Source organism: Haliotis rubra, unplaced genomic scaffold (assembly GCF_003918875.1).
Source record: "Haliotis rubra isolate DU_JTF1 unplaced genomic scaffold, ASM391887v1 Scf390, whole genome shotgun sequence".
Lineage (NCBI taxonomy): Eukaryota > Metazoa > Mollusca > Gastropoda > Lepetellida > Haliotidae > Haliotis > Haliotis rubra.
Window position 1 is genome coordinate 571,834 of NW_025767069.1, and position 26,545 is coordinate 598,378.

The window sequence follows — 26,545 nt, forward strand, 5'->3', positions numbered from 1 at the left end:
TTCAAAAACACCGAAGATGCTGCCGAGATAGAAATTGCCGATGTCCGACATGTTTCTTTACAAACAATAGGGTCAACGAGTACGTTGTATTCATACACGATGAATCGGTCACTTTAATTAGCGGTCTTTAAACTGCCATTTAAGTACGGTTTTGATGAGCTCTCAGCCAATCAGAATCGAGTATCACACAATGTCGTACTAGAATGAAACCTATATAGATCTGTTAACTACTAAAGATTTAGTCCCGTCACTAACAATAATAAATCATGAAAAACAAGAATATTTTTGTAACGAACCTTACCTTGACCAAGAGTGTTTAAATTATATTTCTGCGTGAATTATATCTCATCAGAAGTTTAGACTCACTCGTGTAAACATAGCCACTTACTTCAGGCAACTGTTCTAAACTAAATTTTGCAAAATATGCCATACTGTTTAAAGGTACTGTTTACACATGAAATGATGTATTGTAAAACAAATTCGTAACGTTGAAAAGATTATTGTCATGAGTTCAGTAAATGATGAAAATCAGTGAAAACTGGCGAATTCTTAACAAAACTTTACACCACAACGCAGCTGTTCCCATGCACGATATTTGCACATCAATCTTCGATGTAACCATCTATATATACATAACATATAGTGAGTGTTGTAAAAGAGTCTAAACTTTTGAAGAGAAGTATATTTCCATGCGTATCTATGTGGTTTCCGCTTCCCCTGTCATCTCCGGATAGTCTGACTCGGAATATGTTCACTTATGCTATGTATGTCTTTGACGATAAAATGTGGATTCTATGTTTAAAATGGGTCCTGTGTGTTGTCTCTGTGTTGAGCACGGCGTGTCACCCATTACAGATAGATTCACATCGAGGAACTAGTTCATAGAAAGAGACAAATGCAATACTGCACCCAAATGTCATTATTATTTTGTTATTATTATTATTATAGGATATTTATATAGCGCACATATCCACGCACTAGTGCATGCTCAAGGCGCTGGTATTTTTTCCCTCGATCATTGGATGTCAATATCAACTGCACATCGTATTAGCAATCTCAACTCCCTGGAGAGTATACAATGCGTCATGCGTTTTAGCGTACTGACGGGCCAGTGATATGTTTGCAATATTGATGAAGAAGGATCACAGTTGAGAGTAAACGGGTTCAGCTCTCCTGTATCAGGATGCGTGTCCACATACGAGAACGGAAAGACAATTTAATGAGTTGGTTCCAACGCCACATGTGAATGCTATTCTAGTTATACCATGGCGTGTGAGCTCACGTGACAGGAAAGCCCGAAGTGATACATGTCTCACACGTGATGACAACAAGCGCAGGTCCGGTACTGACAAACATTCGGGATTCGAACCCTAATTAACGGAGGGAACTGTTCCGTGAACCTGCATTAACAAGGAAAAATTTCATTTCAATTTCATTATCCTCTTATCGAAAGGCGAATGTAAGTGGATGTCAGTTTGGATGGAAGTGTATGCTTCCAGTCAGAACAAAATAATACAAACTTTATTGATTAAATACGCCGCATTAGAATCGTAGGGGGACAATGTTAGAAGCACAATCAACTTTATGAACACATCTCGTCTGTACAATGAATGTTTGGAAACAAAATACAAAATATATCTTGATTTTGACATATTATAACATTGTTGTATGGAGGTAAAAAAAAACATTGAAAAAGCGAATTTGTTTTAAAGGTGGCAGGAGTTGTTCCCCTTTTTCTTCAATGACATAAAGAAAGTAAAGTGGGTAGTTTTTGTACCAGGGAGGACCAAAAATAGTTAAAGGTTGTTTGCAAAAAGAATTTCTACGAAGATCAAAGTTGATCTGTATTTTTCTCTCAAGTGGAATAACTTCCACAGTATCGAGAGAGGAAAAACTACTGCGCTTCACGTTTCATGATGAGAACTGAAGCACAACTTTATTTCCATCTCCCGTCTTTAAACAAACCTTACGAGGGCCTCTTTGGGGAGGACAGGCGACAGTGCTCTCCCTTGTACCACTCTTCATCCACTGAGTTCACAGTTTATCAGTAACTATGGCGTCCTTTCCGGTTTGATGGTGGCTTTTTTCTTTACAAAATTTAAAATGAGGACATTAAGAATAGACCATCTGAAATGAATTCAGAATTCGTTTGAAGCGAACAGTATGTTCAGAAGAATTCTAATGGCAACAATAACAAACTCTAAAGGTAAAGTTCTTCTTTAAACTTTACCCAGTCAAGGGCAGTGTTCGTTTTATAGTTATACATCTTGTCTCGTCAGCTGATTGTACTGATAGCTGCCGGGTTATTCAGCGTAAAATAGGATTCGATAACAATTTACTGTAATAGCTTCATCAGATACGCTCTTTGTAAAGGAGAGTGTCGATGTGTAAAACCGCCGCGTATGTGATCGATACTAGTCTAGAATTTGACCAAGTCACAAATCGATAGACGACGAGGCCTATATCGAGAGTCAAGATAAATGTTCAATCGATAAACAATTACTGCTGCTGTAGTCGTATCTTATGTCCGAAGTTAACGTGAGTAAAGTAGCCGCTGGTTCGTGAAAGTTTTAAAGGGGCAGAAGAATGTAGAACTGGTCAGTTATACATCTCCAAGAAAACCAGCAATTGCCGTCCATAGTCTATGCCCTCGATGACATGGTTATTTTGTTAAGATATTTTCTGAAGGTAATTTTGAGTCACAACTCCCCTTGCCAATTACATAAAATATAAATCAAATGATAAAATAAAAAAGTAATGATAAATTTACTAGTGTCGCTGCTTTCTGCTGCTGCTACTACTACTACTACTACTACTACTACTACTACTACTGTATTGTATATTGTAAATCTTATTTTAGAAACCACTTTTGCTTTCATTTAGTAATAACATTACTGATGCTAGTAATTTAATGCAGCGCTTGGGTTTAAACCTTACAGTGCAAAGCACCATTGAATCTTGCATGAACTAAAGGTGTGCAGTCACTCTCGTGATCAGAAAATATTTTATGCATGATGCACAATGCATGATCAACCAGAACTGTTGACATACAGGCCCTTTAGATTTGATAGATAAAGATATCGCGAGATAAGGGGCTTCGACTGAGGACCACTATTTTTCTGTTTGGTGGTGTTAGTTGGTGCCAGGAGGGCTGCTTGATGTTCCTTATGCTAGTCACACAATGTTCTGGTCAAAGGCTTCATTTTCACAGTCTATTTGATCGAACAGTAGCATCTTTTTGTGAAATCCTCTAATGTATATATAATTAAAACATTTCTATTTGAAACATTTATTTCCTTGTCAAGATTTCCGTCAAATCATGATTATTTTTATGAAAACAGACTTTTCAGATAAATTATCATTATCTGGTTCTCAAATGCTTGTTTTCCAGTTCACAGTTATACAAATGACTGTCGTTGACAGATAAAGTGATTTCAGTGATCATGTGTAGCACTCATACTTGCATTATTACTTTTATTCTGGGTAATACTTTTTAGAGTTGATATGAATATGAAATTGTTATTGCTTCAGATTTAGTCTCAGTCAGCAGTTGCAATTGAGGCTTCTAAATTCTCAATATCAGTGAGCAAGGCATTCAGACCAGCATATCTGATGTCTTATTTTGAAAATGAATTTTACTGCCCAGTACTAAATGTAAATAATAAAGGATGCACCATTATATTGTTATTACAAAGCACCATGGTTAGCCAAAAAAGATGTGTGGTCTGTTTGTTTTTAGGTTAAAATAAAAATGTTTCCAGTTGGTGTAAAAGAATATAGATGAATCAGTTTAGAAAATCGATATCAGATTGGCTGAAGAACCTTCAAAATTCTTTAATAGCTAACCAAGCATTGGATGATCACTGTCAGTGACTTGGCTGGTTGCATTTCATTGTGCCAAAATGGCTTCAATCAATGCTCATGCCTTCAGTCACCGATGTGATTAGTCTAGACTGGATAATTAACAAGCCACTTTGATATAGCTGGAATGTGTCAAACAACATTTGTTCAAGTACATTAACCATGCAGTTAATTTTGAGATAACATAGTGAGACTGTAAATCATTGACAGTCTAATCACTTACAGGCACATGCAGTAGCTAAAAAACACTGCATGTGGTAGGAGTGACATTTCAAATTGACCAATTCTTAATCAGCATCACGATATTGTTGATGAGACAAAATCAGGGAAGTAATGACATCACACACTGATAAATCGTCCATAAATCCCAGCTGTTTAAGAAAAACGAAGCAAGAACCCCATTGGGAATAACGAAATGCGAACAGAAATTCAGACCTTTCACTGAGGTTAATTTCAAGACTTCACTGTCATGGTGGTTGTGTTTCAATAATTCATTGAATTAATTCTGATTCTAGCATCAATCAACGCTCATCCGATTCAGTGGTTGAAGAAGTGAGTAATTCTTCACGAAGACTCATGCCAATTAATTAAGAATCAATTGTCTTGTCCGATGAAAGTATCAGATAAACAATCAACGTGTTTAGATGAATTATTAATGTCGCCTTCGTCATGGTTTATTTAAGATACACTAGATATCCAGGGCGTAGGCCTGCTTTTGTCATGTATGCTGTTGTAAGTTTCCTCATTGAGATCCAACTTCGATATGATGGCATCCTGTTCTTGGTGCTCAGGTCAATCTGGTAGGTGAAACATATTGAGATTTTAACATGATGAGTGTCTCTGTCATGTTTTTATACCTGTGCTGTATTTATGAGGGTATGTTCTGGAGGTTTTTGTACTGAAGTCTTTGATGGACATTTAGTTGTTAGCTGAATGTGGAATGTAATTGCTGGAAGATATATTTGTCTTTTTTAGCCTTTTTTGGCAATTTTATCACCTGAGGATTTAAACAAATGATTTTCATTTTCCTGGTCTAAAAAACGTTGATAAATGTGTTTGATACATCAGCAGGTATGCAAGTCTGATGTGTATTTTCTATTTCTGGAGCAGAACTCTCAAACGGTTAAATATTTCTATGTGAAACTGTGCTATACAAATTTGGGGTTTTTAACAATTGCGAAAGTCATGGTAGTTGTTGCAGAGCACGGATCCTCTAATTCAAATAAGATACATCACCTTGAATACAGTTATTTACACATGATGAAACACAGATACATGCAGTTAAGATGCCCATTCATTCTTGCACTGGTTCAGGGATCATTTTCAGATTCAAGCTCTAAGTCCTAGTAGTACTACTCTTTTAATAATAGTTTTATTCATGGCCATAAGTAGTATATTCATCATGTATATAATGTATGTTTTAAGTTTTACTGATCTTATTTTGAAATTCACCAGTGAATATCCATTTTAGAATTGATCTTCAGCATACTTGCTGTAAGAGGCAACTGATCTGCCTATCCTTGTCGAAAGTTGAGTGGTCAGACTTTCTGACTTGGTTGAAGCATGTCATTTTGTCCCATTTGTGAAGGTTGATGCACATGATGTCAATCACTGGATTGTTTGGTCCAGACTCAATCTCAATCTCAATTTACACACCACCATTATATACAGTGAAACCTGTCTAAACCGGCACCCCACTGGACCGAAATAAAATGCCGGTTTAGACAGGGTGCCGGATTAGACAGTGACGATCATATTCCAACATGGCTGCCATTTACACTCATCAATCTCTTTATCTCTATAATGCCTTTGACCTTTTGTAACTGTGCAACAAATTAAAACAATGTTGATACAGATAGTTATTCTTTATTCAGCACTAAACATTGTTCAAAACATCATGCTTTTTCAACATGTCCGAAACCCATCATGACACAAAGTGACTGACGAGTCAATAAATGTTTATAAAGCATAACCACGGTAATCCTACTGATTGGACTGCTCATATGGTTTGGTCTACTAATGCCTACAGGGAAAAATAGCTACAGGGAATAATAGCTTCAAAGTTTGTTGTGACAGCGATATGCTTACCTGCACGCAGGTGGACTGTACCGGTTAGTGTGCACTAATGCCTACAATGGGATTAGGGGAGTAGAGGGCAAAGAGCAATTAGCAGAGGCTATGCTCCATCTCACACGGTTGAAGGATAGAAAAACATATTGAGGGATAAAACAAAGTGCGAAGGAAATATTTCATTTATTGAGAGAGATGTTTCTTACCCATGCCGGTTTAGAGTGTTTGATTCACTGCACAATCACTACTTCCTGATTATCTAATGTGTCAAGAGGATTAATTAGTACAGGGCTTTAGATAGTTTTTCAACATCAAGAGTACATACTCTTTAGTTTTTTCAATATAGGAGCACTGGAAAACCTTAAGAGTACATTTAGAGTACAGAATGGAATTTAATGGGGTATCCGTAATCTTGTGTTTCGTTTCATATATGCACCACAACATTGCTACTCTTGTGTAAACAGGTCAATAAACAATAAAATAATACTTTTTCAGATAAATATGTCTGTAAATGATTCTAAGACAGTACACCATTGATGTGGTGCGTATCTGCTACGTTTTCTAAATTATTTCCTTCCCTATCGTGCATATCGTTTAGCCGTACATACGCCGATACGGCCCTTATCTGGAGCCCTGTTAGTGTATTGGATTATGGGTCCTGCTCATACCAATGCCGGTTTAGACAGTGTTAATTGCAGTTAAAATTACTTGTTGGGACCGGAAAATCGTGCCGGAATACGGTATAGATAGGTGCCAATTAGACAATGTTTTAATGATCATAATATCGTTGTAAAATGGCCAGACCAAACTTTAATGCTGGTCTTGACAGTGTGCCGGATTAGACAGGTGCTGGTGTTGACAGGTTTCACTGTAGCTGGAATTTGCTGAGAGTGGTGTTAAACAGACACACAATAGTTTGAAATTAAGAAAAGCATCCTGATATTAGTTCCAACATGAAGTGTTTCATATAAATCTCATAAAATGTTCTGTTGAATAGAATATTGATTTCCTGGGTTCCAGGCAAGACTGTGATAGGTGACAAGACCAATGCCACAACTTCCACCATGGGGAAGAAGAAAGCCCAGATCCGTGCCTTCAACTCCAAGAGCAGCCCAATATACAAGACGCAGTCGGACACCTCTCTTGTCAGTGGCATGAGAAACCTTAGTCTCAGGGAAAAGAATGACTCCCCATCAAAGCCACCACCCCCAAGGTAATGGCACCCATTCACTACTTTAGTGCTAACTGGAAAAAATAGACTGGGGTTCAAGCTGCACTAGATATTGTTAGAGATTCTGTGGTGAATCATCTTAAGGTGACTCTCCTTTAAACCTCTTTCAGGTTCTTTAATATCTGACCAACACTTTAAAATTTGCCATTCCCAAAATTATGACAGTAGCAGAGGCATTTTAGCTAAGTTTTTATCCTAGACCCTGCATTGTGATGTTGACCTGTGAATTGTGACATGGAACATTGACCTTTACCTCAGTCCTGTGATTTGGAATTTTGTCCTTGATCTGTGAATTGGGACTTTGTCCTTGACCTTTGACCTGGTGTTTTGTCCTTGATCTATGACTTCGGACATTGTCCTTGAACTTTGACCTGGACATGTAATGTGAATGTTGTCTGTGGATGGGAATGTGTCCTTCACTTGGGACCTGGGAATTTGTCTCTCAAATGTGACTGTTGCCTTGATAACAAAATAATTTTACAAAACTATGTATAATGTTTCTCAGTTGTTGATACATGTGTGTATTCCAGACGTGGATTCTGCAGTGGCAAAACAACAATACGGAACCTGTCTGATGTGGCTGACGTGATACGAAACCAACAGGTCAGAAATGTGGTGATCGTGGCCGGAGCTGGCATCAGTACACCAAGTGGGATACCAGACTTTAGGTAAGGGACTCTTCACTACACCCAGTCTCATTAAGATGGTGGTTTACTCTGATACGTTACCTTCCAGTATCTGAACATCTGAGGACACCTCCATACGAGGTTGTGACAAATTAATTTTCTGATCGCCTAGTCAGCATTAGGATCCATAATATTTGTATGAAGCGTTTAAAACCAGCACATGTGTACTACTGAGGAAGTACTAAGGAATCCTTAAATTGTTATTTAGTAATATATGGATATTTAGTAAATCCTCGGTTTCTATAAACTGAAATATCCCAATTGTGGTGGTTAGAAAATGAATTGACTTATTTTAAGAGCTGGTGGCAGATTACCGAGGTTTATAGTCATGCTAGTATTAATGTGTTTGTAGTGAATGACTCAACCTGTCTGATTTACTTCATAATTGTACAGAGTCATAAGTAATTACTTTCACCATCAACCATTTGTGTGCCAGCGTGAGGCCATCAGATTATGCTATGATCATCATGTCAAACCGTTGTTTCAGAACCCCAGGAACTGGTCTCTATGACAACCTACAGCAATACAAGATCCCTTACCCCGAAGCCATATTCGACATTGACTACTTCCACCATAACCCACGACCGTTCTTCACACTTGCCAAGGAGCTGTACCCCTCGCGGAAGTACCGCCCCAACTACATCCACTACTTTGCCCGACTCCTGCATGACAAGGGGATGCTACTCCGCATGTACACACAGAACATTGATGGCTTGGAGCGATGTGAGTTTTCTCCAATAATCTGTGGGAGTTTGTGGACATGAATGTAGGCTGGTTTGCTGGCAACTGAGGCAATATATACACTTTGTTCCTTCATGAATTCATGCAGCTGTTCTGCTGTTTAGTCACTATATTTTACCAACATTACAGCCAAGGTCCTGGGCAAGTTCAGACTACTTAGGGCTTAGGATCCCATTCCACAAGGAGATCCTAGTGCTATAACTATTGTAAGTTTCTGTTCAAATATGGAAATCAAGGTTACCTTATGTTTTATGGGGGCGGTGGGGTAGCCTAATGGTTAAAGCGTTGGCTAACCCACCGAAGACCTAATGGATCGAATCCCCACATGGGTACAATGTGTGAAGCCCATTTCTGGTGTCCCCCGCCGTGATGTTGCTGGAATATTGCTAAAAGCGGCGTAAAAACCAAACTCAGTCAGTCAGTCAGTTATCCTTTATGACGGGTTTATGGAATTCAGCCAAGATTAGGTCAGTTTCAAATATCAGTTTCTCAGATTGCATGTTCAACATGTGTACTAGCTTCCTTCGTACCAAGCCGTGAATAGTTGGAAGATTGCTGATGTGGCGTATAATAATATTCATTCATTCATTCCAAGCATCAGTAGGGAAAGGTCATGGCTGGAGTAGGGTACCTTGAGTTATAGACAGATCAGGAGCCAACCTATGGCCCCCTCACCCTTGTTATAAGAAAGTCTCACTCTCACTTTTGTTTCGGTTGGCAGCTATGGATCAGTCTGGGACCAGACTTTAGCTAAAAGCAATCTTTCACCAGATGATTCTTGTTTAATGTTTCAGTGGCTGGTATTCCACCAACCAAACTGGTGGAAGCTCACGGAACATTTGCCACTGCAACGTGCGTCATCTGCAGCCAGAAATACAAGGGTGATGACATCAAGGTAGGACTAATTGATGCTGGTGTTTGACTTAAATCACTTTGATAAACCAGATGAGAGTCTGGTGCTGAAAAAACCAGAAACATGATAAGCAAGGATTCTAAACCATGATCATAGGGTTCTGGGATGCAAAAGGGACACAACTCTGTACCAATGTACCATTGTATGGCACGGCCAGTCTTACAAACTGGCCAATATAAAATACTGTTAACCATTATCTCTAGAACCATGTCAGTTTCAATGACGTGACAACTGTTGACACGTTTGTTAAACTGTACCTTGTATAGTTATTTTGAATCACATGTCAGAATTGCTATATGTGGGTTCACCATTGGTTCAGAAATCACTGTGCATGGAGATCCTATGATGTTGGGTCTGATTTTAGCTGACGTGATAGTTGGTTTGTCTCCACCTCACCTCTTGTGGGATTCTCCACATTTCACCGAAGTAGATGACTTCAGTGGCCTGCACCTGTTCAACAAGAAATACCATTCAAACCAAGGTCAAGCCCAGTTCACTCACTAGCTCATTCACATTTCTGTTTTCCCAGGACAAAATATTTGATGACAAGATTCCAAGATGTAAACGAACTGCTTGCCCGGTAAGTATCATAGAAGAGAAACATCTGCTTGTTTTTTAAAATACATTAGACCTATTAATCTTGACCATATCATTCCTCAGGTGTCAGGTGTTGGGATTATCCTCTTTAGTCATGTGGACAGTGCGTCCAACCTCACCTTAGATGGTCCATGGTTCAAATCCCATCAGTTGACTTGGGATAATTTGGGGGCTGAGAATGTTCATATCTAAGTTGAGAAAATAAGTCTCAATAGTACCCAACTCTGTGAACAAAATGTCCTTTCTATTTATGGGGAATGTTTGTAGCATGTTTCAAATCCCGTCACAGGAACCGAAAATTATTCAGATTGACAGTTCCGAGTAATGTCCATAAGGTTTTACTGTATGTCAATTTAAAACAATGTTAAGAACAAATGAAGAAATATTCTATTCGGAATAAGTATATCTTTGGAATTGTGTCTGGATGAACATCATAGTGTAAGGACATGTGCACGTCTGGACTGAATCAGGGTAGGAAGATATTTTGAGATTTGACACCCTTTTTTCTTTGTTTTAGGGAATTGTGAAGCCAGATATCGTCTTTTTTGGAGAGGAACTGCCAAAACGCTTCTACTACTACCTCAAGGACATGCTGCAGACTGACATGGTACTTGTGATGGGGACGTCGCTGGAGGTAACTGACAGCATTATATGTTTTAATGTGACAGGATGTTTATGTTTTAATGTGACAGGCCAAATGAAAAAGAAAGGATTTTATTATACAAGGTGCAGCTGCCTCATTTACGTTTTACTACATGGGCATATATAGCAAAATCACACTGAGCTCTCACAATATGACAGACAACCCCCTACCATAGCTGGAATATATACTGAGTCAAAAAAGAAACTTCACAAAATGTAATTTGAAAAATAATGAATAATTTTTTTCTGATGATACAGCTATGTATCCGAAATGGGATCCCTATCTTTCGACTCTAGAAAAACGTTAGCAAAACCCACTCAAACCCATCCATTCGTCGTGCAAATGACGTTAGTGCCAAATCAGGTTTTGCACGTGCAGTCGATGACGTGATCTTCGCATCGAAGTTTTTTTTCATATGCACGTGTTTGCATTGGCCTCAAGAATTGAAAAAACACTTTTAAACCACAGTTCTAACGGTACTTGAAATGCCACGATTGTCAAATGTGCAACGTGAACGTGCCGTTGGCATGTTGCAAGGGAAGATCAGTTATTGACGTTGCAAGAGCAATGGGATGCAGCTGTCGTACTGTGTATGACTTGTGAGGTCGTCTACAACAAACTGGCACCACTTCAGATCGCCAAGGTCAGGGTCAGATCCACGGTGGTGACGCCACAGGCAGAAGACCGTCAATCGCCCCACGCCACCTACGTGACAGATTTCTGCCGGCTACACGAACCAGGGCTGAGATGTTTAGAGGTCGACTGTCCTCACAGACCATTCGGAAATCGGGTTATGGCTGCCAATCTCCATTCTCGACGCCCATATCGTGGGCCAATATTGACGCCGTTTCATCAATGTCAATCGCTCTGCTGTGGGCCCAACGTCACCTCCGATGGACCCAGAGAGACTGGAATCGAGTCGTCTTTAGCGATGAATACAGGTTTACCCTCAGATTCGCGGACGGCAGGCATAGAGTCTGGAGACGACGTCGTACAGGAAGTTGACAGATTCGGGGGCGGAAGTTGCATGGTGTGGGGTGTTTTCTGTGGGAACAACCGTTCCCGACTTCTTGTCATCCGTGGAAACCTCACAGCTGCTGCTTACCGCGACCAGGTGCTCACCCCTGAACTCGTTCCTTTCATGGCGGCTTATGGCCCAGGTCTACAGTTCCAGCATGATAATGCTCGGCCGCATACCGCGATGTTGACACGAAATTTCCGTCAAAACGCTGGAATCAACGTCATGGACTGGCCATCGAGGTCCCCTGACCTTAATCCAATAGAGCACGTTTTGGATGCACTTGGGAGAAGGCTTCATGGTCTTAGGAACCAACCTCAGAATTTGCAGGGACTTGTCGCTGCCTTGCAAGAGCAATGGCGCAGAATCCCCAACCACGTGTTCACAAGCATCAGGCAGTCGATGAGGAGACGGTGTTTGGCAGTGGTGAATGTGCAGGGCGGCCTTCCACGATATTGAACTGAGAAATTTCGCATTTTTATTCTTGTGACTTGACATTCTGTATACCCATGTTTTGAAACGGCGGTGTAGCCTAATGGAACTGATTATGGCACTGTCAGTGTATCGAGTACATCACACAGATCTCAGCAATGAAATAATAACAATTTAACCATCTTACCATCTCTTGTTCTTTTATAGTGCCCTGAAGAAAGAATGTGAAGTTTCTTTTTTGACAGTATACATGAGCACTGTTATGTTATCACCACAACTGCTGTTGTGCTGTACTGGACATGTCAACCACATGGGTGACAAGATTGCTGAAACCAAAGATGCAGTCTTGTCATTTGGAATGTGGTAACTGCTTCAAATCTAATCAAACAGTACTTCATAACTGTGTGTGCAGTAAACCTGATAAAATAAGTGAATGAGTAAGGTTTGTATAAGCATTCCAGTTGCATGTTGATCAGCTTTCCAACACACAATCATAGGTTCCTGGTGTGCCCAAGGGACACAACTGTGGTTTTGTGATACTGGCACACCAGTGTCTTGACCCTCATGACATGTGCACATATCTTCTTCATTGTTCCTTACTTCGTGTTTCAGGTTCAACCATTTGCTGGTATCATAGACAATGTCAGATGGAATATACCACGCATCCTGTTTAACAGGAATGCAGTTGGACCGTTCCGTCACAACAAACGTGGTAAAGATATTGTGGCTGAAGGTAGGTAAATAACCAAGTCTTGTACAGGATACACTTTTTCCAGCCTGTTGACCTGACTGTTGTTACAGTATATGTGACCAGACTGTTGTTGCAGTATATGTGACCTGACTGTTGTTTACAGTGTATGTGACCAGACTGTTGTTACAGTATATGTGACCAGACTGTTGTTGCAGTGTATGTGACCAGACTGTTGTTGCAGTATATGTGACCTGTCTGTTGTTACAGTGTATGTGACCAGACTGTTGTTACAGTATATGTGACCAGACTGTTGTTTACAGTGTATGTGACCAGACTGTTGTTACAGTATATGTGACCAGACTGTTGTTGCAGTGTATGTGACCAGACTGTTGTTGCAGTATATGTGACCTGTCTGTTGTTACAGTGTATGTGACCAGACTGTTGTTACAGTATATGTGACCAGACTGTTGTTTACAGTGTATGTGACCAGACTGTTGTTACAGTATATGTGACCAGACTATTGTCGCAGTGTATGTGACCTGACTGTTGTTGCAGTGTATGTGACCAGACTGTTGTTACAGTGTATGTGACCAGACTGTTGTTACAGTATATGTGACCAGACTGTTGTTACAGTATATGTGACCAGACTGTTGTTTACAGTGTATGTGACCAGACTGTTGTTGCAGTGTATGTGACCAGACTGTTGTTGCAGTATATGTGATCTGACTGTTGTTTACAGTGTATGTGACCAGACTGTTGTTGCAGTGTATGTGACCAGACTGTTGTTGCAGTGTATGTGACCAGACTGTTGTTGCAGTATATGTGACCAGACTGTTGTTTACAGTGTATGTGACCAGACTGTTGTTGCAGTGTATGTGACCAGATTGTTGTTGCAGTATATGTGACCTGTCTGTTGTTGCAGTATATGTGACCTGTCTGTTGTTGCAGTATATGTGACCTGACTGTTGTTGTAGTATATGTGACCTGACTGTTGTTGCAGTATATGTGACCTGTCTGTTGTTGCAGTATATGTGACCTGACTGTTGTTGCAGTATATGTGACCTGACTGTTGTTGCAGGGGACCTACTGGAGGTGATGCAGAAGTTTGCTGGGATGATGAACTGGAAGCCGGAGATGGCCGACCTGATTACGGAGTGCGAGGGAGAGTTCAGAATAGTAAGTAATGCACTGATCCTGCTCCTCCTAACTCTATATCGACTTTCTGTAACCAAACTTGATGTTACTGAAGTGTCCAACAGAATTGTAGGGATGCATAAACAGATTTTTACAGTTTAGTTTGAAAATTATATTGTTTGAAATATTAGGTAGAATCTGTCTTTTCAAAATTTGTGTCTCACCATGATGCAAAGCTGGCCATGTAATTATTGTATGTTTTCTACTCAGAAAACATTTCCAAATGTACCTGTATTCAAGGATACTTCCTCAAATCTTCATGCTAAAGAGTCATTTTTCTTGAAAACTAATATTCTTGCTGGTTGATATATTTTTATGATTCAGTAAAATAACATAGGAAGCATGTTCCAGGATCATGGCCTCCTCATGTCTCTCATTGTCACTTGATTGTGGCTCTGTACAACTTCACTCCTCCATCACCTATAGATAGGGATGCCACGATACATTGATGCCTTGATCCTTTTCTAATATGATACAATTATTGATACATTCAAAACTGTGTCGATATTTAGTTCTGAAAGTATTGGTTTAAATATATTTATGTATCGTTTACATTTGGCAATTGTATCATTTTTTTGATGTTATGAGAGTTATGATTATTTTTCATGCACAAAGATGGGAAATTAGATCTTTTTAATCTCTGAGAATCAAAAATGTTGATCTTTTCATGGACAGTTATAAAATATGAAATATTAATCTTCAAACTAAATTTGTAACTAAATTGATGCAATCAGGCCGCAAAATAGCAAATGGTGACTTGCTGGAATATCCCTACCTATAGATGCATATTAAACTTTAGAGGTGTCAATCACTATTTATAACCAAAGACAGGGTAGTAGCCTGGTGGATTTATCGCCGGAGACCTGGGGTTTGATTCCCCACATGGGTACAAAATGTGAAACCAATTTCTGATGTCCCCCGCCATGATATTATTGCTTGAATATTGCTAAAAGCGGCGTAAACTAGGCCCACTCAATAACTATTTATAACCAAGGACAGTGGGGTAGTCTGGTGGTTTGTCACGCTGAAGACCCGGGTTTGATTCCCCACATGGGTACAAAATGTGTGAAGCCAATTTAGGTTATATTGCTGGAATATTTCTAAAAGCCGAGCAAGATCATACTCGATCTGTAACCAAGCTTGTGTGATTCCAACGAGAGGGCAGCACTTGTGGTCTGATTACATCACTGTTACGGCAGCATCTCCTCAGCATGTGCCACAGCCTCCCAGCCTCTACCCCCCACACTGTGTCAGTCAATGGTAGGGTTCTGTATATGCACTGAGTAGCCACTGTTCATTACTGGTTCTGTATATGCACTGAGTAGCCACTGTTCATTACTGGTCTGAAAATAGATTTGTGTCACAATGACACTACGTAACAACAAACCCTGGTTAGAACTGATCTTCAGTAACCCATGCTTGTCGTAAGAGGCGACTAACGGATCCGGTGGTCAGGCTTGCTGAGTTTGATGACACAACTGCGTAGATCGATGTTCATGTTGTTGATCCCTGGATTGTCTGGTCCGGACTTGATTATTTAAAGATCACCGCCATATAGCTGGAACATTGCTGAGTGCGGCATTAAACAACAAACAAACAAACACAGCAACATGATGTCGGAATGTGGTGTATATAAACCTGTTAAAAATTGACGATGGATTGTTTTTCTAACATGAAAGTTTATGGATATTTTCTGTCTTGCATTTCAGAGTATGTGTAGTTCAGGTATTTTTAAAATTCTTAGAATAACTGGTGATTGTCACGCATGTTGTATGTTAGATAATTGTCAAGCATGGTAAATTGTCAGGGGAATAGAATTGTCAAGCATGGTAAGTTTTCAGGGGAATAGACTTGTCAAGCATGGTGACTCATTCATGAAATAATTGTTGGGATTTCTTTTCATACTTCACAACACAATATTTGTTAATTCACTAAAGCATGAAAGAACTTTACACATATTTCATGCACTTAAGCATGATAAAATAACACATATGATAATTTTAAGTTTCACTATGGTAAATTATTGTTGATATTGCACATGTAAGCATGTTCAATGGACTCATTTAATCACCATGAAATTCAGCATGATAAAATGATACATTGATGTCTATTTGATGGTTGTCATTTTTTAGGATGAGTCTCTGAATAAATCACTAAAAATAAACAATGTTTTATCTATATGGTGCCTGGTTATTCAGCTGCTTCTATTTGCTCTGCAGAGTTGCATCCCTTGGTATTGCCAGAATCCTATGATTGTATGTTTTGATGATTCACCCTGATAAATCATGTTTGACAGCACTATCCAACAGCAGTAAATGTCCTAAGACTTGCATTACATAAAGAAATAGCCTGTTTAAAGGACTACAGAGTTTCATAAAAAGGTAAAAAAGGTTCAAATGGATCATTTTCGCTACTTTCATGGATCAGTATATAATATTTATAGACAAACTATTCATAACTTTTTCTATGTAGACATTTTTCCTGATATGATGGAACTTGTTCATACCTGCCACCTGACTTTATACAGCTGTCCACAGCATCAATCGTTGCTTCCCAATCTGCCCCTGCCTGTTTTGCCCCCATTGCCCCTACTACTCCTTCTCCCCCATTGCCCCACTACTCCTTCTGACCCCATTGCCCCCACTACTCCAATTGCCCCCCAATTGCCCCCACTACTCCTTCTCCACATTGCCCCACTACTCCTTCCGCCCCCATTGCCCCCCACTACTCCTCCTGCCCCATTGCCCCACTACTCCTTTTCGCCCCATTGCCCCCACTACTCCCTTCCCCCACTGCCCCACTACTCCTTATTGCCCCCATTGCCCCACCACTTCCACCCACCCCCATTGCCCCACTACTCCTTCCACTGACAGTGCTGTTATTGCCCTCACATCCATGGGAGGCTAACTTTGTGTTCAGATGTTTAATCATCATGATGAAGGCCTAGGTTCGAATCCCACATGGGAATATTGTCTCAAGCCCATTTCTGTTGCCCTACTGGTGATTTTACTGGAATATTTCTAAAACTGATTTAAGAATCCAAGTCAATCACTATTTATTTTTAATATGGGGAGCCCTTTAATCTTTCACTTTTGTAATTTGTGTTAGGTCAAGGACCCCTTTAGCTGATAGCTAAATTTCATACACTTATCAGGAACAACTTTCACTGCCGATGTGGAGATGCCCTATACCTGTTGTGGATTGGTTGGTTTTTGTGTAGGACCTGCCTCTTCATGTCTTGCAATGCAGGCGTATATGGTTGCTGGGGCTGAAAACCAAATGTGACTCTTACTACATTGTGTTTTATGCTGACTATGATGTGAATCTCACTTGCTCATTTCCCGGAGATCCTCTTCTCCCAGTACCTCCTGTTGTTTGTGTGTACAGACACCCACATATTTCAAAGTCATAATTCTTGGGGTGAAGTAATCAGCAGGTTTTAAACCATGGGTTGTATTCTGGTGACTGCATGATGACTTGAGCTAGAATGTGAGTGATGATAATTTAGTTATTTGTTTGCTTTATGGGTCAAAAGTTTTCTTTTGTTTATATTTGAAATGGCTTCTGGTAATGGATTGTATGCATATGATAGCTTCAGCGCTTCACATGATATCATGCGTCTTGTCCTGGGTTGAGATCCTCAGATCTTCACACAGTAAAGTCTAGCTATGGTTCATGACTTCCAGACCCGGACTCTGCCATGTCCTTCAATTTCTTATGGATATTCTGGAACAGCAAACCTGATTCAGTGCCATTTTGTCTGTGGTATTATTGGGCTGGATAAGAATAGATACGGGATGGGATGGGATGGTAAGACTTGGGGCCCAAATGGTGCTGTTCATTGTTCATGCTTTCTGTCACCAGTTTGTTACTTTAGACTTGATTATTTAGAGGCTGGTGTGAAATACTCGTAGCTGGAATACTGCTGACAATGACGAGGTTTCAATATCTGATATGAGCAGATGGCAGGATGAGAAATATCTTTGAAAAGTACAAATTTCAAACAAGAGAAATTCGAACTTACAGCAAATTTGTGACTAAAAATGATTTGTCGAACACCTGTTTGAGCTCTAGTTGCATGCATCCTCTGAGCAAATCAGCTTGGGTTTATTATTTTATAATAGGAGCATCATTGTTGATGTAGAAAACCAGCATGGACACTTAACTTTTGCTTTACAATTTATGGAAACTGGAATCTTAACATTTGCTTTAAAATATCCACTAATGCTGACGTAACGAGTTCTTCATTTTCAGTCATACAGTAATTTGAAAATGGAACCACAGCACAGCGGTACCAGCTCGGTGTTTGAATGCTGGGTCAGTCATAATGTGTTGATACACCTAGATGTACCTGGATGGTCCCTCGACTGTCTGTCATGATATTGGCACGGGTGTATTATACATGTATATCATCATGGGCATATATCATGATACTGCCTCAAATATATGGGAAATTCAGATTCAGTTTTATGAACCAATGTTTTGATCATAAATATGTTCACTGGCAATGGACTACATGGAATACAATGGAGACCATAGTCTCATAATCTGTGAATTATAATATTTTCCCTTCCGTCCAGCCTTCACTGTAATGGACTGTTCATAATTTATGGCCAGGGTGGGGTGATGATGATTTTTATGGAGAAGCATGTACAATGTGAATGACACCCCGTAAAATTTATGTACAAATTTATGTACAAATTAAGTGGAACCCCCCCCCCCCCTTTCATGTCATGTACAAAATCAATGATCCCCTCTCGCCATTCCAATAATTTTTAAGCGTAAGTTTTAAATATTTTTATGTACAAAATTGCTGACCTCTCTAGGAACGTGTACAAAATTGCTGAGCCCCCCTACCTCCCCAGAACAAAATGGGTGACCCCTCACCTTAAAATCATCATCACCCCCCCATGCCATAAATTATGAATGGTCCCTAATGCTATTGCCCTAAATAAAAGGAGGCCCAGATTTTCCAAACACATCTCTCTGAGGCTCTTTTTCAGTTTAATTGTAGCAATTTGTTTCCATCAAAATGCTATATTTTTAGAGAATAAGAGTTTGTCTGCCAATGGCCACTATCATTCTTGCTGTATTATTGCAATAAATACATTTTTATTGTTATAGCCATAATTGACTGATTGTCATGATATATGCCAGTTCCATAACATCATATCATCATGATATTGGCACAAGTGTGTGGTACTGGCACCTGTGTATACCTATATATCAGCATGGTGCATCAGTTAATACAATGGGACAGGTATATATCAAACTTGTATCTACCACTGACATGCATGCTGACCTGGCTGAACTGACAATCTCATTCAACTACTGTTCATTACCGCTGCACAAAGTTACGAGGACATCCCGTTACAGATAATATGAGAATGACCTTTTTTTCTGTCCAATCAGAGGAGAGAGTTAAAATGTTAATGTGTTTTCTTATCATCCAACCTCCAAAAGATAACACAGGGGATACAGATGACAGTTACGACTGTACAACTGATTCCAAATGCTAGTGATTGTCTATCTTAACGTACTGAAATACTGCCTTACAATCTCAGCCAATTGTGACACATTCCTAAATTTTTTATTTTTTTTCCAGTTTTCAAATGTTGAGTTAAGAATTTAGTCCAGATATTTGAAGTGTCATGAATGTGGGTGTCATTTGTAAATGGGACGTAAAGCTTGGGGAGATGCTGTTTGATAATATCGACACCATTTCACTGGTTGGTCAAAGTTCATGAAATGTGACATCCAAAGGGATGTTCTCAAATCTTTGGTAGTGGTAGTGAGCATGAAGATCTGAATATTCATGAGATTGGTTGAGCTGTCAGTTTCTGGTCTACTACTAACACTCTCTTGTACTGAGAGGCTAATGGTCGTTACAGAGGATGTGAGAACCTCACGGTTTGCTGTGACTGCCTTTCACATCTATCCACATCTATCCACATCTTTACACATTTATTTGACCTTATGGGATCATTAAAGTAAAACTTCAATAGAAGTCTCAATCCAAATATCTGTATCATACAAATATTAGGATATGAAGTTAAACATAATTTTTATTCATGGACTCTGAATGTTTGTGTGATCATACTTTTACTCTGCAACACAAAAAATGTATGAGAAATATATTTTTCATTCATGCGTTCAAAATGAATAACTATATTTTGCTGAACAATAAAATGATTTATGTTGTCTTCTTATAATAATGGCTTTGCTGCTTGTTAAATGTATGATCTTTGTACAACCCCAAATTCAGAATCATTTCCCATCCATGAATAATTTAACATTGAGGTTTTGTTTTGCATAATATTGATGGAAATCAATGAACACAATTCTCTATCTCTCTGATTTAAATTGTTCCGAGATATCTATTGTCACTTCATAGGTATGACGGGCAGCTTCCTCCATTGCCTGTGAGAACATACAGCGGCAGTATGATGAAGTGGTCATGGCTGCCATTGAAGCAGTGTGCAGCATGATTGAATATGCCAGCCGTTTCACACATTAAGCAAGAAACATTGTCGATGTTGGCTGAGCGATTATTGGCCTGAGTGTTCATTGCCTCTTGCAAAACCAAACCTTTACTCACTGTTTACAAATAGCAACAATACTGTATGCATACACTTGTTATGGAAGAATGAAATACCATATTTAAATGAAATAAACTTGTGTGTTTTAGGGCAACCCTCCCCCAGCCCCGGCAAAGACGAGCCCAAGTCCGACCAGTAAACCTAACCAGCCGTATGCTAGCATGTGGCGACAGAAAGCTCGTCTGGATTTGTTCCGTGCCAACTTCTACTTCTCCAGCAGTGACAGCATGTCTTCCACAACTGACAGTGATTCATCAGAAGATGACATACCTCAGAAGAAGTCGGGCTTGGGCTCCGGACACCGAAATAACACAAGGTTTAGAGGAATTAAAACAGACCCACCAAGTCGAAAATTTGGTACAACCCAGTCAAAAAGGAACACACAGGTTACAGATAGGAAACCAACTCAAGGAGCTTGGATGAAGCAGCATGTAAAGAATGACAGTGGTGTTACTACTGGCTCACAAGCAAAAACAAAGACTACTGAATCGGGAAAGAGAGAGCTGCCCAAGAGACGTAGTTCTTTATCTTTACGATCTCTTCCTGACTCTTCTGGACCTGTTACTCAAGGGTCTCGCCAAAGAGACCAGACGGCAACCCCATCTTCTGAAACTTTGAGTGATACTAATGGTCGGGTAAGGGATAAAAACAAGAGAATTACTCCCAACGCAACAAATCTTGTTTCCCAAAGGACAAGTTCAAGGGAAGCGCTACGCAAACCATCAAATGGTGTTTCTACTCGACAGTTGTACAACAGACCACCCATTCAACCCTCTTCCAAAACAAGGGCTGCTCAACAGCAGAGAAATATTGACAGACAAAAGACTTTGTTCCGAGCAGGATCGGCCGAGATCCCTCGGTTGACGTATCGACATCAGATTCAGAAACCTGTTCGTGATGCACGGATTCTGTCCTACGCAAACCGAAGTTCAGATAGTTCAAGCGCCACTTCTTCAGAAGATTCAGATGATTCCAGATGATGAGTTTCTGCTATAGCAGTTAGCCTTACATGTTCACTGTGATACCGTAGTGTCTTGTATACTGTAGGTGTAGATGTCATCCCAGAAATAACTCATGTTATACCGTAGTGTCTTGTATACTGTAGGTGTAGATGTCATCCCAGAAAGTAACTCATGTTATACCGTAGTGTCTTGTATACTGTAGGTGTAGATGTCATCCCAGAAATAACTCATGTTATACCGTAGTGTCTTGTATACGTAGAGTGTCTTAGCTTAGCAGGACTGGACACTATGGACCAGTGGTATTACTGATTTATGTAGACCCACTCAGAGGTCATGCTGATATTTATGGGATGGTAGATTTGGCTTATGTAATATCTAAATACAGGACCATTTAAAATGAAACTTTAATGCAAAGCTTTACATTTCTGCTATTAATGCAGAGTTAAAAAGTATGGTAAAAATACTTCTGCATTAAAGAAAATAACTGCTTGTTCATCAAAATAATGATAATGGTGCAGATTACACTGTGTGACAGAATAGGTACAGTAAGGCTTGGAGGATGAACTTACACGGATAATCTTACATTGACTGGTAGTACAATGGTTTAGGTCCAGGCCCTTTATAGAGTTACCTCCCTTAGTAAGACCAGAATATCCTGACATGATGTGATCTAGATTCAGTACCAGTCAAAGTTTCTCAAAGCCCAGCCAATTTATAGTTAACCCGTAATAACAAGTTGTATTCCAAACTTCAAACATGGTGTTTGAATGTATGGTGGTTGAAAGTATATGGCTATACTGCATTAATGAGCGATGATGACAAGCAGCCATAACATGGATACCAGAGATTTCTTCAATATATTTTATACATATGTCAGAACATACAGTGATTAGCATACTTGATGTAATTGATCAGTCTGGCCTGGTCATAACAAGGTGAAGGTAAACATGGGCAGATAACTGTTCACATACCCTGACCATTAAAAGTGAAGGTCAGCAAGGGCAGATAACTGTACATAGAGGTATTAAATACAAAGAGATACAGATAATATTTTATGTAGTTGTGATCTGTCTTACTTGGTTAATGTAAATATATAACTGAAATTGTCAAAGAGGTATAAAATACACAAATCATGTCCACAAGTTCCTCTTGAATAGGTTCTCTTATCTACCATTTATCATAATACACCTACCTTGTTTAATGAAACATTCTACTTAGAAATATGACAGTTTGACAAGACAGAAAGTTCGAATATCTGACTCAAGGTCTGTTAAAAATATTTATGTTCTCATACCATCATATGTAGCATTGAGCTCTGATCTAGTAATATTTGTTTCTTTCTATAAAGATTGGCTCATAATAATACATTGCAGAAACATGAAAAGGTACTGAAATTGTTACAAATAGTCTGAAAGCTTTCAGCACAGTCCAAACAAGTCATCATGATTACTCATGACGTTTTTGCCATTTTGTCTCAACCAGAATTGTTTAACTGGAACTATTGAAGCCAGTTCTGTTTGCAAATCCATCCTATGAACTGAATTGTTTTCAAACTTGCCCTGTTGTCCCTGTATATTGGGAGAGTTGTGTGGATATTGTATGACTGTGTGATAGCCACTGTCTTTCCATGTCATGCCAAAGTCCAGGGCAGTAAGCCTGACTCTAGAGTATTGTATCCACATTCCGTTATGATAAATAATGTGAACAATTCGCCAACCTAGATCCATGTCAGAAGTAGAGTCCCATCTATAACTCAAATGTTTCACAGAATGTCTCAAGTTGATGGGCTTGAATTCTACAACCAGTGATATGTTATCCAAGCATAAAAGTGTCACAAATGAAAATTTAGCTGAAAAAAATGTATTCCTTACTGCTGAGATGGAATGGATGCTGTTTGCTACCAAATGTTCCAAATGGTTAGTAACAAGAATTGTCAGGTACTTCAGACATTACAAATCAGTGTTATTTGATTGGATACTGATTTGATGAGCTGTGTTAATCGAGGTGGACCTCATCATAACACAATGGAGATTTAATACACTGTGTATTCAGGGTGGTTGTAACATTATTATTTTCCCTTGGAATTATTTTGTTCTTGTGCCATGAAGGTGCCAAGGTTACTTACCAGTGCTTGTATTTCGTGCCAGTGTTAATATGGTTAAGGGAAGAAAATGTTTTTGAATTTTGTGTGCTTTCCCCTCATTTTTCAGGGTTTTCAATTGGCGTTTAAATCAAGTTTTGTTTGTGTGTCAGGCATCCATCTTGTTTTCTCACAGGATTATTACAAAAACAATGAAAAAATTGTGTTTTGATTACCGTATGTTATAACTTATCTTTTATGTTTTCATACAAAACATTAAAAAAATTAGGCAAGAGGCATTTTAATGTTTTGGAAAAAATAAGATCAGAAGTAAATTTGTTTTTACCCAAACTTAGTTTGCATAGCGTACAAAAACTGTTTCCAGTCCATACTTCACCTGTCTTAAGTTAATGTTACTGGCAATGGACATTCTGCTGGATACATGATTATAGATTTATTTGTATAAATGGAAAAAAGAAAGGAGGTAGCATAGCACCCTATTTGACCCACTGAAGTATTGGTATAAAAGTTATTAGACATGTTCATGGCAGATGACGAGCCTTTTTTCACTATTACAGGATCAAGTATAATGATTGATCATAGCCCAAATATATGAAAATAACCAAATGTTTTGAACTTTGAAGTTAGATCTAAGTATTGTAAATTTATAATAATCAGCTTAGGTCAAACACTTATTTATGTATAAATATGAAAAAACACTTGTTGAAAGCCTCAAATGTAATTCTCATTCATGCACGCACATTTGGTAACATTCATACTGAGTAGAAAAGGTTTTTCCAAATTTCTTGGAAGTATCTTCTAGACCAAGTTGTACCCCTAACATATCATACCTTGTAATTATTATAATGGGATGAAATATATTAAATACTGTTAATGGCTGTCCAATAATGAAGAAGTTTTCACCATGACACATTCTAGTCTTTGACAAAATGCATTTATATGTACAACAAGAATATTTCATATAAGCAAGTGTATATGTTTGCACAGATACTGTCTATAAATGCCCAGTCCCTTGGAATATCACTGTATCAGCATATTAATGTTGTATTTTATTTAAAAACATGAAAACTCTCTATATTTTTCCAAAATATAATGTTTGACTTATTAAGGCCCCTGTAAATAATTATTGTTTCTGTAACCTAACTGACCAGTTGTCTCACTTATGTCCAAAACAAATTTAATATATATAATATAATATATGTAAATATTCAAAAAAGAATGGAAATTTCCACATATCACAGGTGCAAGCATTTTGACCATCAGTTCTAAGCAAGTCATCTGTGTTAAATATTAGCTAAACGAATCTAAAAAACCCCAAAACTTACCTTCAACCCATATCTGTTAAATTAAGATTTCCTGGACCACAAGTAGGTTACTCTTTCACCATACTTATGTACCAGTGGTGTGAAAACAGCATATGTATAGCTGAGTATATGTATATCTCAGATTGCATGTTTTTGTAATATAAATCTTGCTACCATGACCTTTTTATACTTATGTTACCAAAATGTTGTATAGATTTTCAAGATGTTTGTACATTTCAATGTGACATCTATAGTATTACCCGTCTTGTTTTTCCTGCTTCCATTGTGTATGTCTGTGAGTATTACCTCCTCATGTTGTAGTTTTGGAGGGAATTAGGGAATGGTTTTGTTCTTACCCCTAGTGCTAGGTATGGGAGTTGAGAGTGAGATATTGTTTGCATCAGGTTTTTTCATCAGAAAACAGATCAATTCATTAGTCAGGAAGGGCCAGTTGTACATATTTTAGCTTCCATGTCAGTTAGTGGCCATTCTTTTGGAAGATGTCAAATGATTTAGGTAGTGGATGAGTTAGGATAAGGGACATTGATGACCATCTGGAAATGCAAATGTAAACGTTTATATAAATTATTAGCCATGTGCAAATAACAGCCAACTGGCCTAGATAAAACTATATGAAGATATTATTAGGTTAAGTCCAGATCTTTAACTGGACAAGACTTTAAAATTGTTAACTACTGTTAAAATGAACTTGCTAAGATGAGCTGCATAATGAAGAGAGCATGTATTTTACTCCTCTTCCGTTGATTCTGGCATATTTTGAGGTTTGTTTCTTGAAATGGAATATTTAACATGGGAGACTATTTTTCAATATGTGCCTTAAATTAGTAAATGATAATGCTGGATATTGTCCTCTTTTATTCCATAGTATTCCATCAGTGCCCTATTCAGACTGCTCTTGTCATTTTATAGTTTACAGAACTCTGATAACCATTGGAAATAATCATTAATTAGTTTAATATTTTCAAACTATATTTTGCATACCGGGGGGTAGGTTGTTTTGATCATTTGGATAAATGTGTGAAAATACCAATTCTGTAATTCAATATTAATTCAGAAACATCATGTCATTACTTATGAGGGCTTTGCCCCAAGGGAGACTTGCAGTGTTTAGAGAGGATATAGATGTGTTTCATAAGTTACTGTTTAATAAGGTAATACATATGCTCAAAACTACCCAAGTCTTTCAAAATTGAAATATTCATATTTTTTTGTAAATCAAGTTAAGATGGATGGGCCAGGCAAGTAAAACTAAATAATTATAATCTTTTTTTTCTCAATGTGGATCTGGTATTGCCAATCTGTAAGCTGTAAAATACAAAAGGGTGTCACCTCAGCATATCATTGTTATCAGATATAGACAACATGCAGCTGATGTACAGATCAAGGTGCTGTGTCACGGATGAGTTTACCTGAATGCTTGTGGTTATACTAGTAACATATAGAGAGGAAATAAACTGACTCCATTATCAGTACAGCAAGTC

The 26,545-nt window shown here is 38.6% G+C and overlaps 1 protein-coding gene across 5 annotated transcripts; it reads left to right on the forward strand.

Annotated features, from left to right (window-relative positions):
- Positions 1-2,053: 2,053 nt before the first annotated feature.
- LOC124286758 (NAD-dependent protein deacetylase sirtuin-3-like) lies at positions 2,054-26,545 on the forward strand. Of its 5 annotated transcripts, XR_006901102.1 has the most exons (12): positions 2,054-2,206; positions 6,952-7,144; positions 7,693-7,830; positions 8,336-8,571; positions 9,384-9,484; positions 10,032-10,082; positions 10,617-10,733; positions 12,805-12,925; positions 13,962-14,059; positions 18,332-18,394; positions 20,766-21,729; positions 21,788-26,545. XR_006901102.1 is itself a non-coding variant. In XM_046723181.1 (11 exons), exons 1-11 carry the CDS (start codon positions 2,164-2,166, stop codon positions 21,654-21,656), a joined length of 2,052 nt encoding a protein of 683 aa, XP_046579137.1. In that variant the 5' UTR covers positions 2,054-2,163; the 3' UTR covers positions 21,657-26,545. The 5 variants fall into 5 exon arrangements, 4 of the variants coding, with proteins under 4 accessions (XP_046579137.1, XP_046579138.1, XP_046579139.1 ...); XM_046723181.1 differs by having other exon boundaries at positions 20,766-26,545; XM_046723182.1 differs by lacking the exon at positions 18,332-18,394 and having other exon boundaries at positions 20,766-26,545.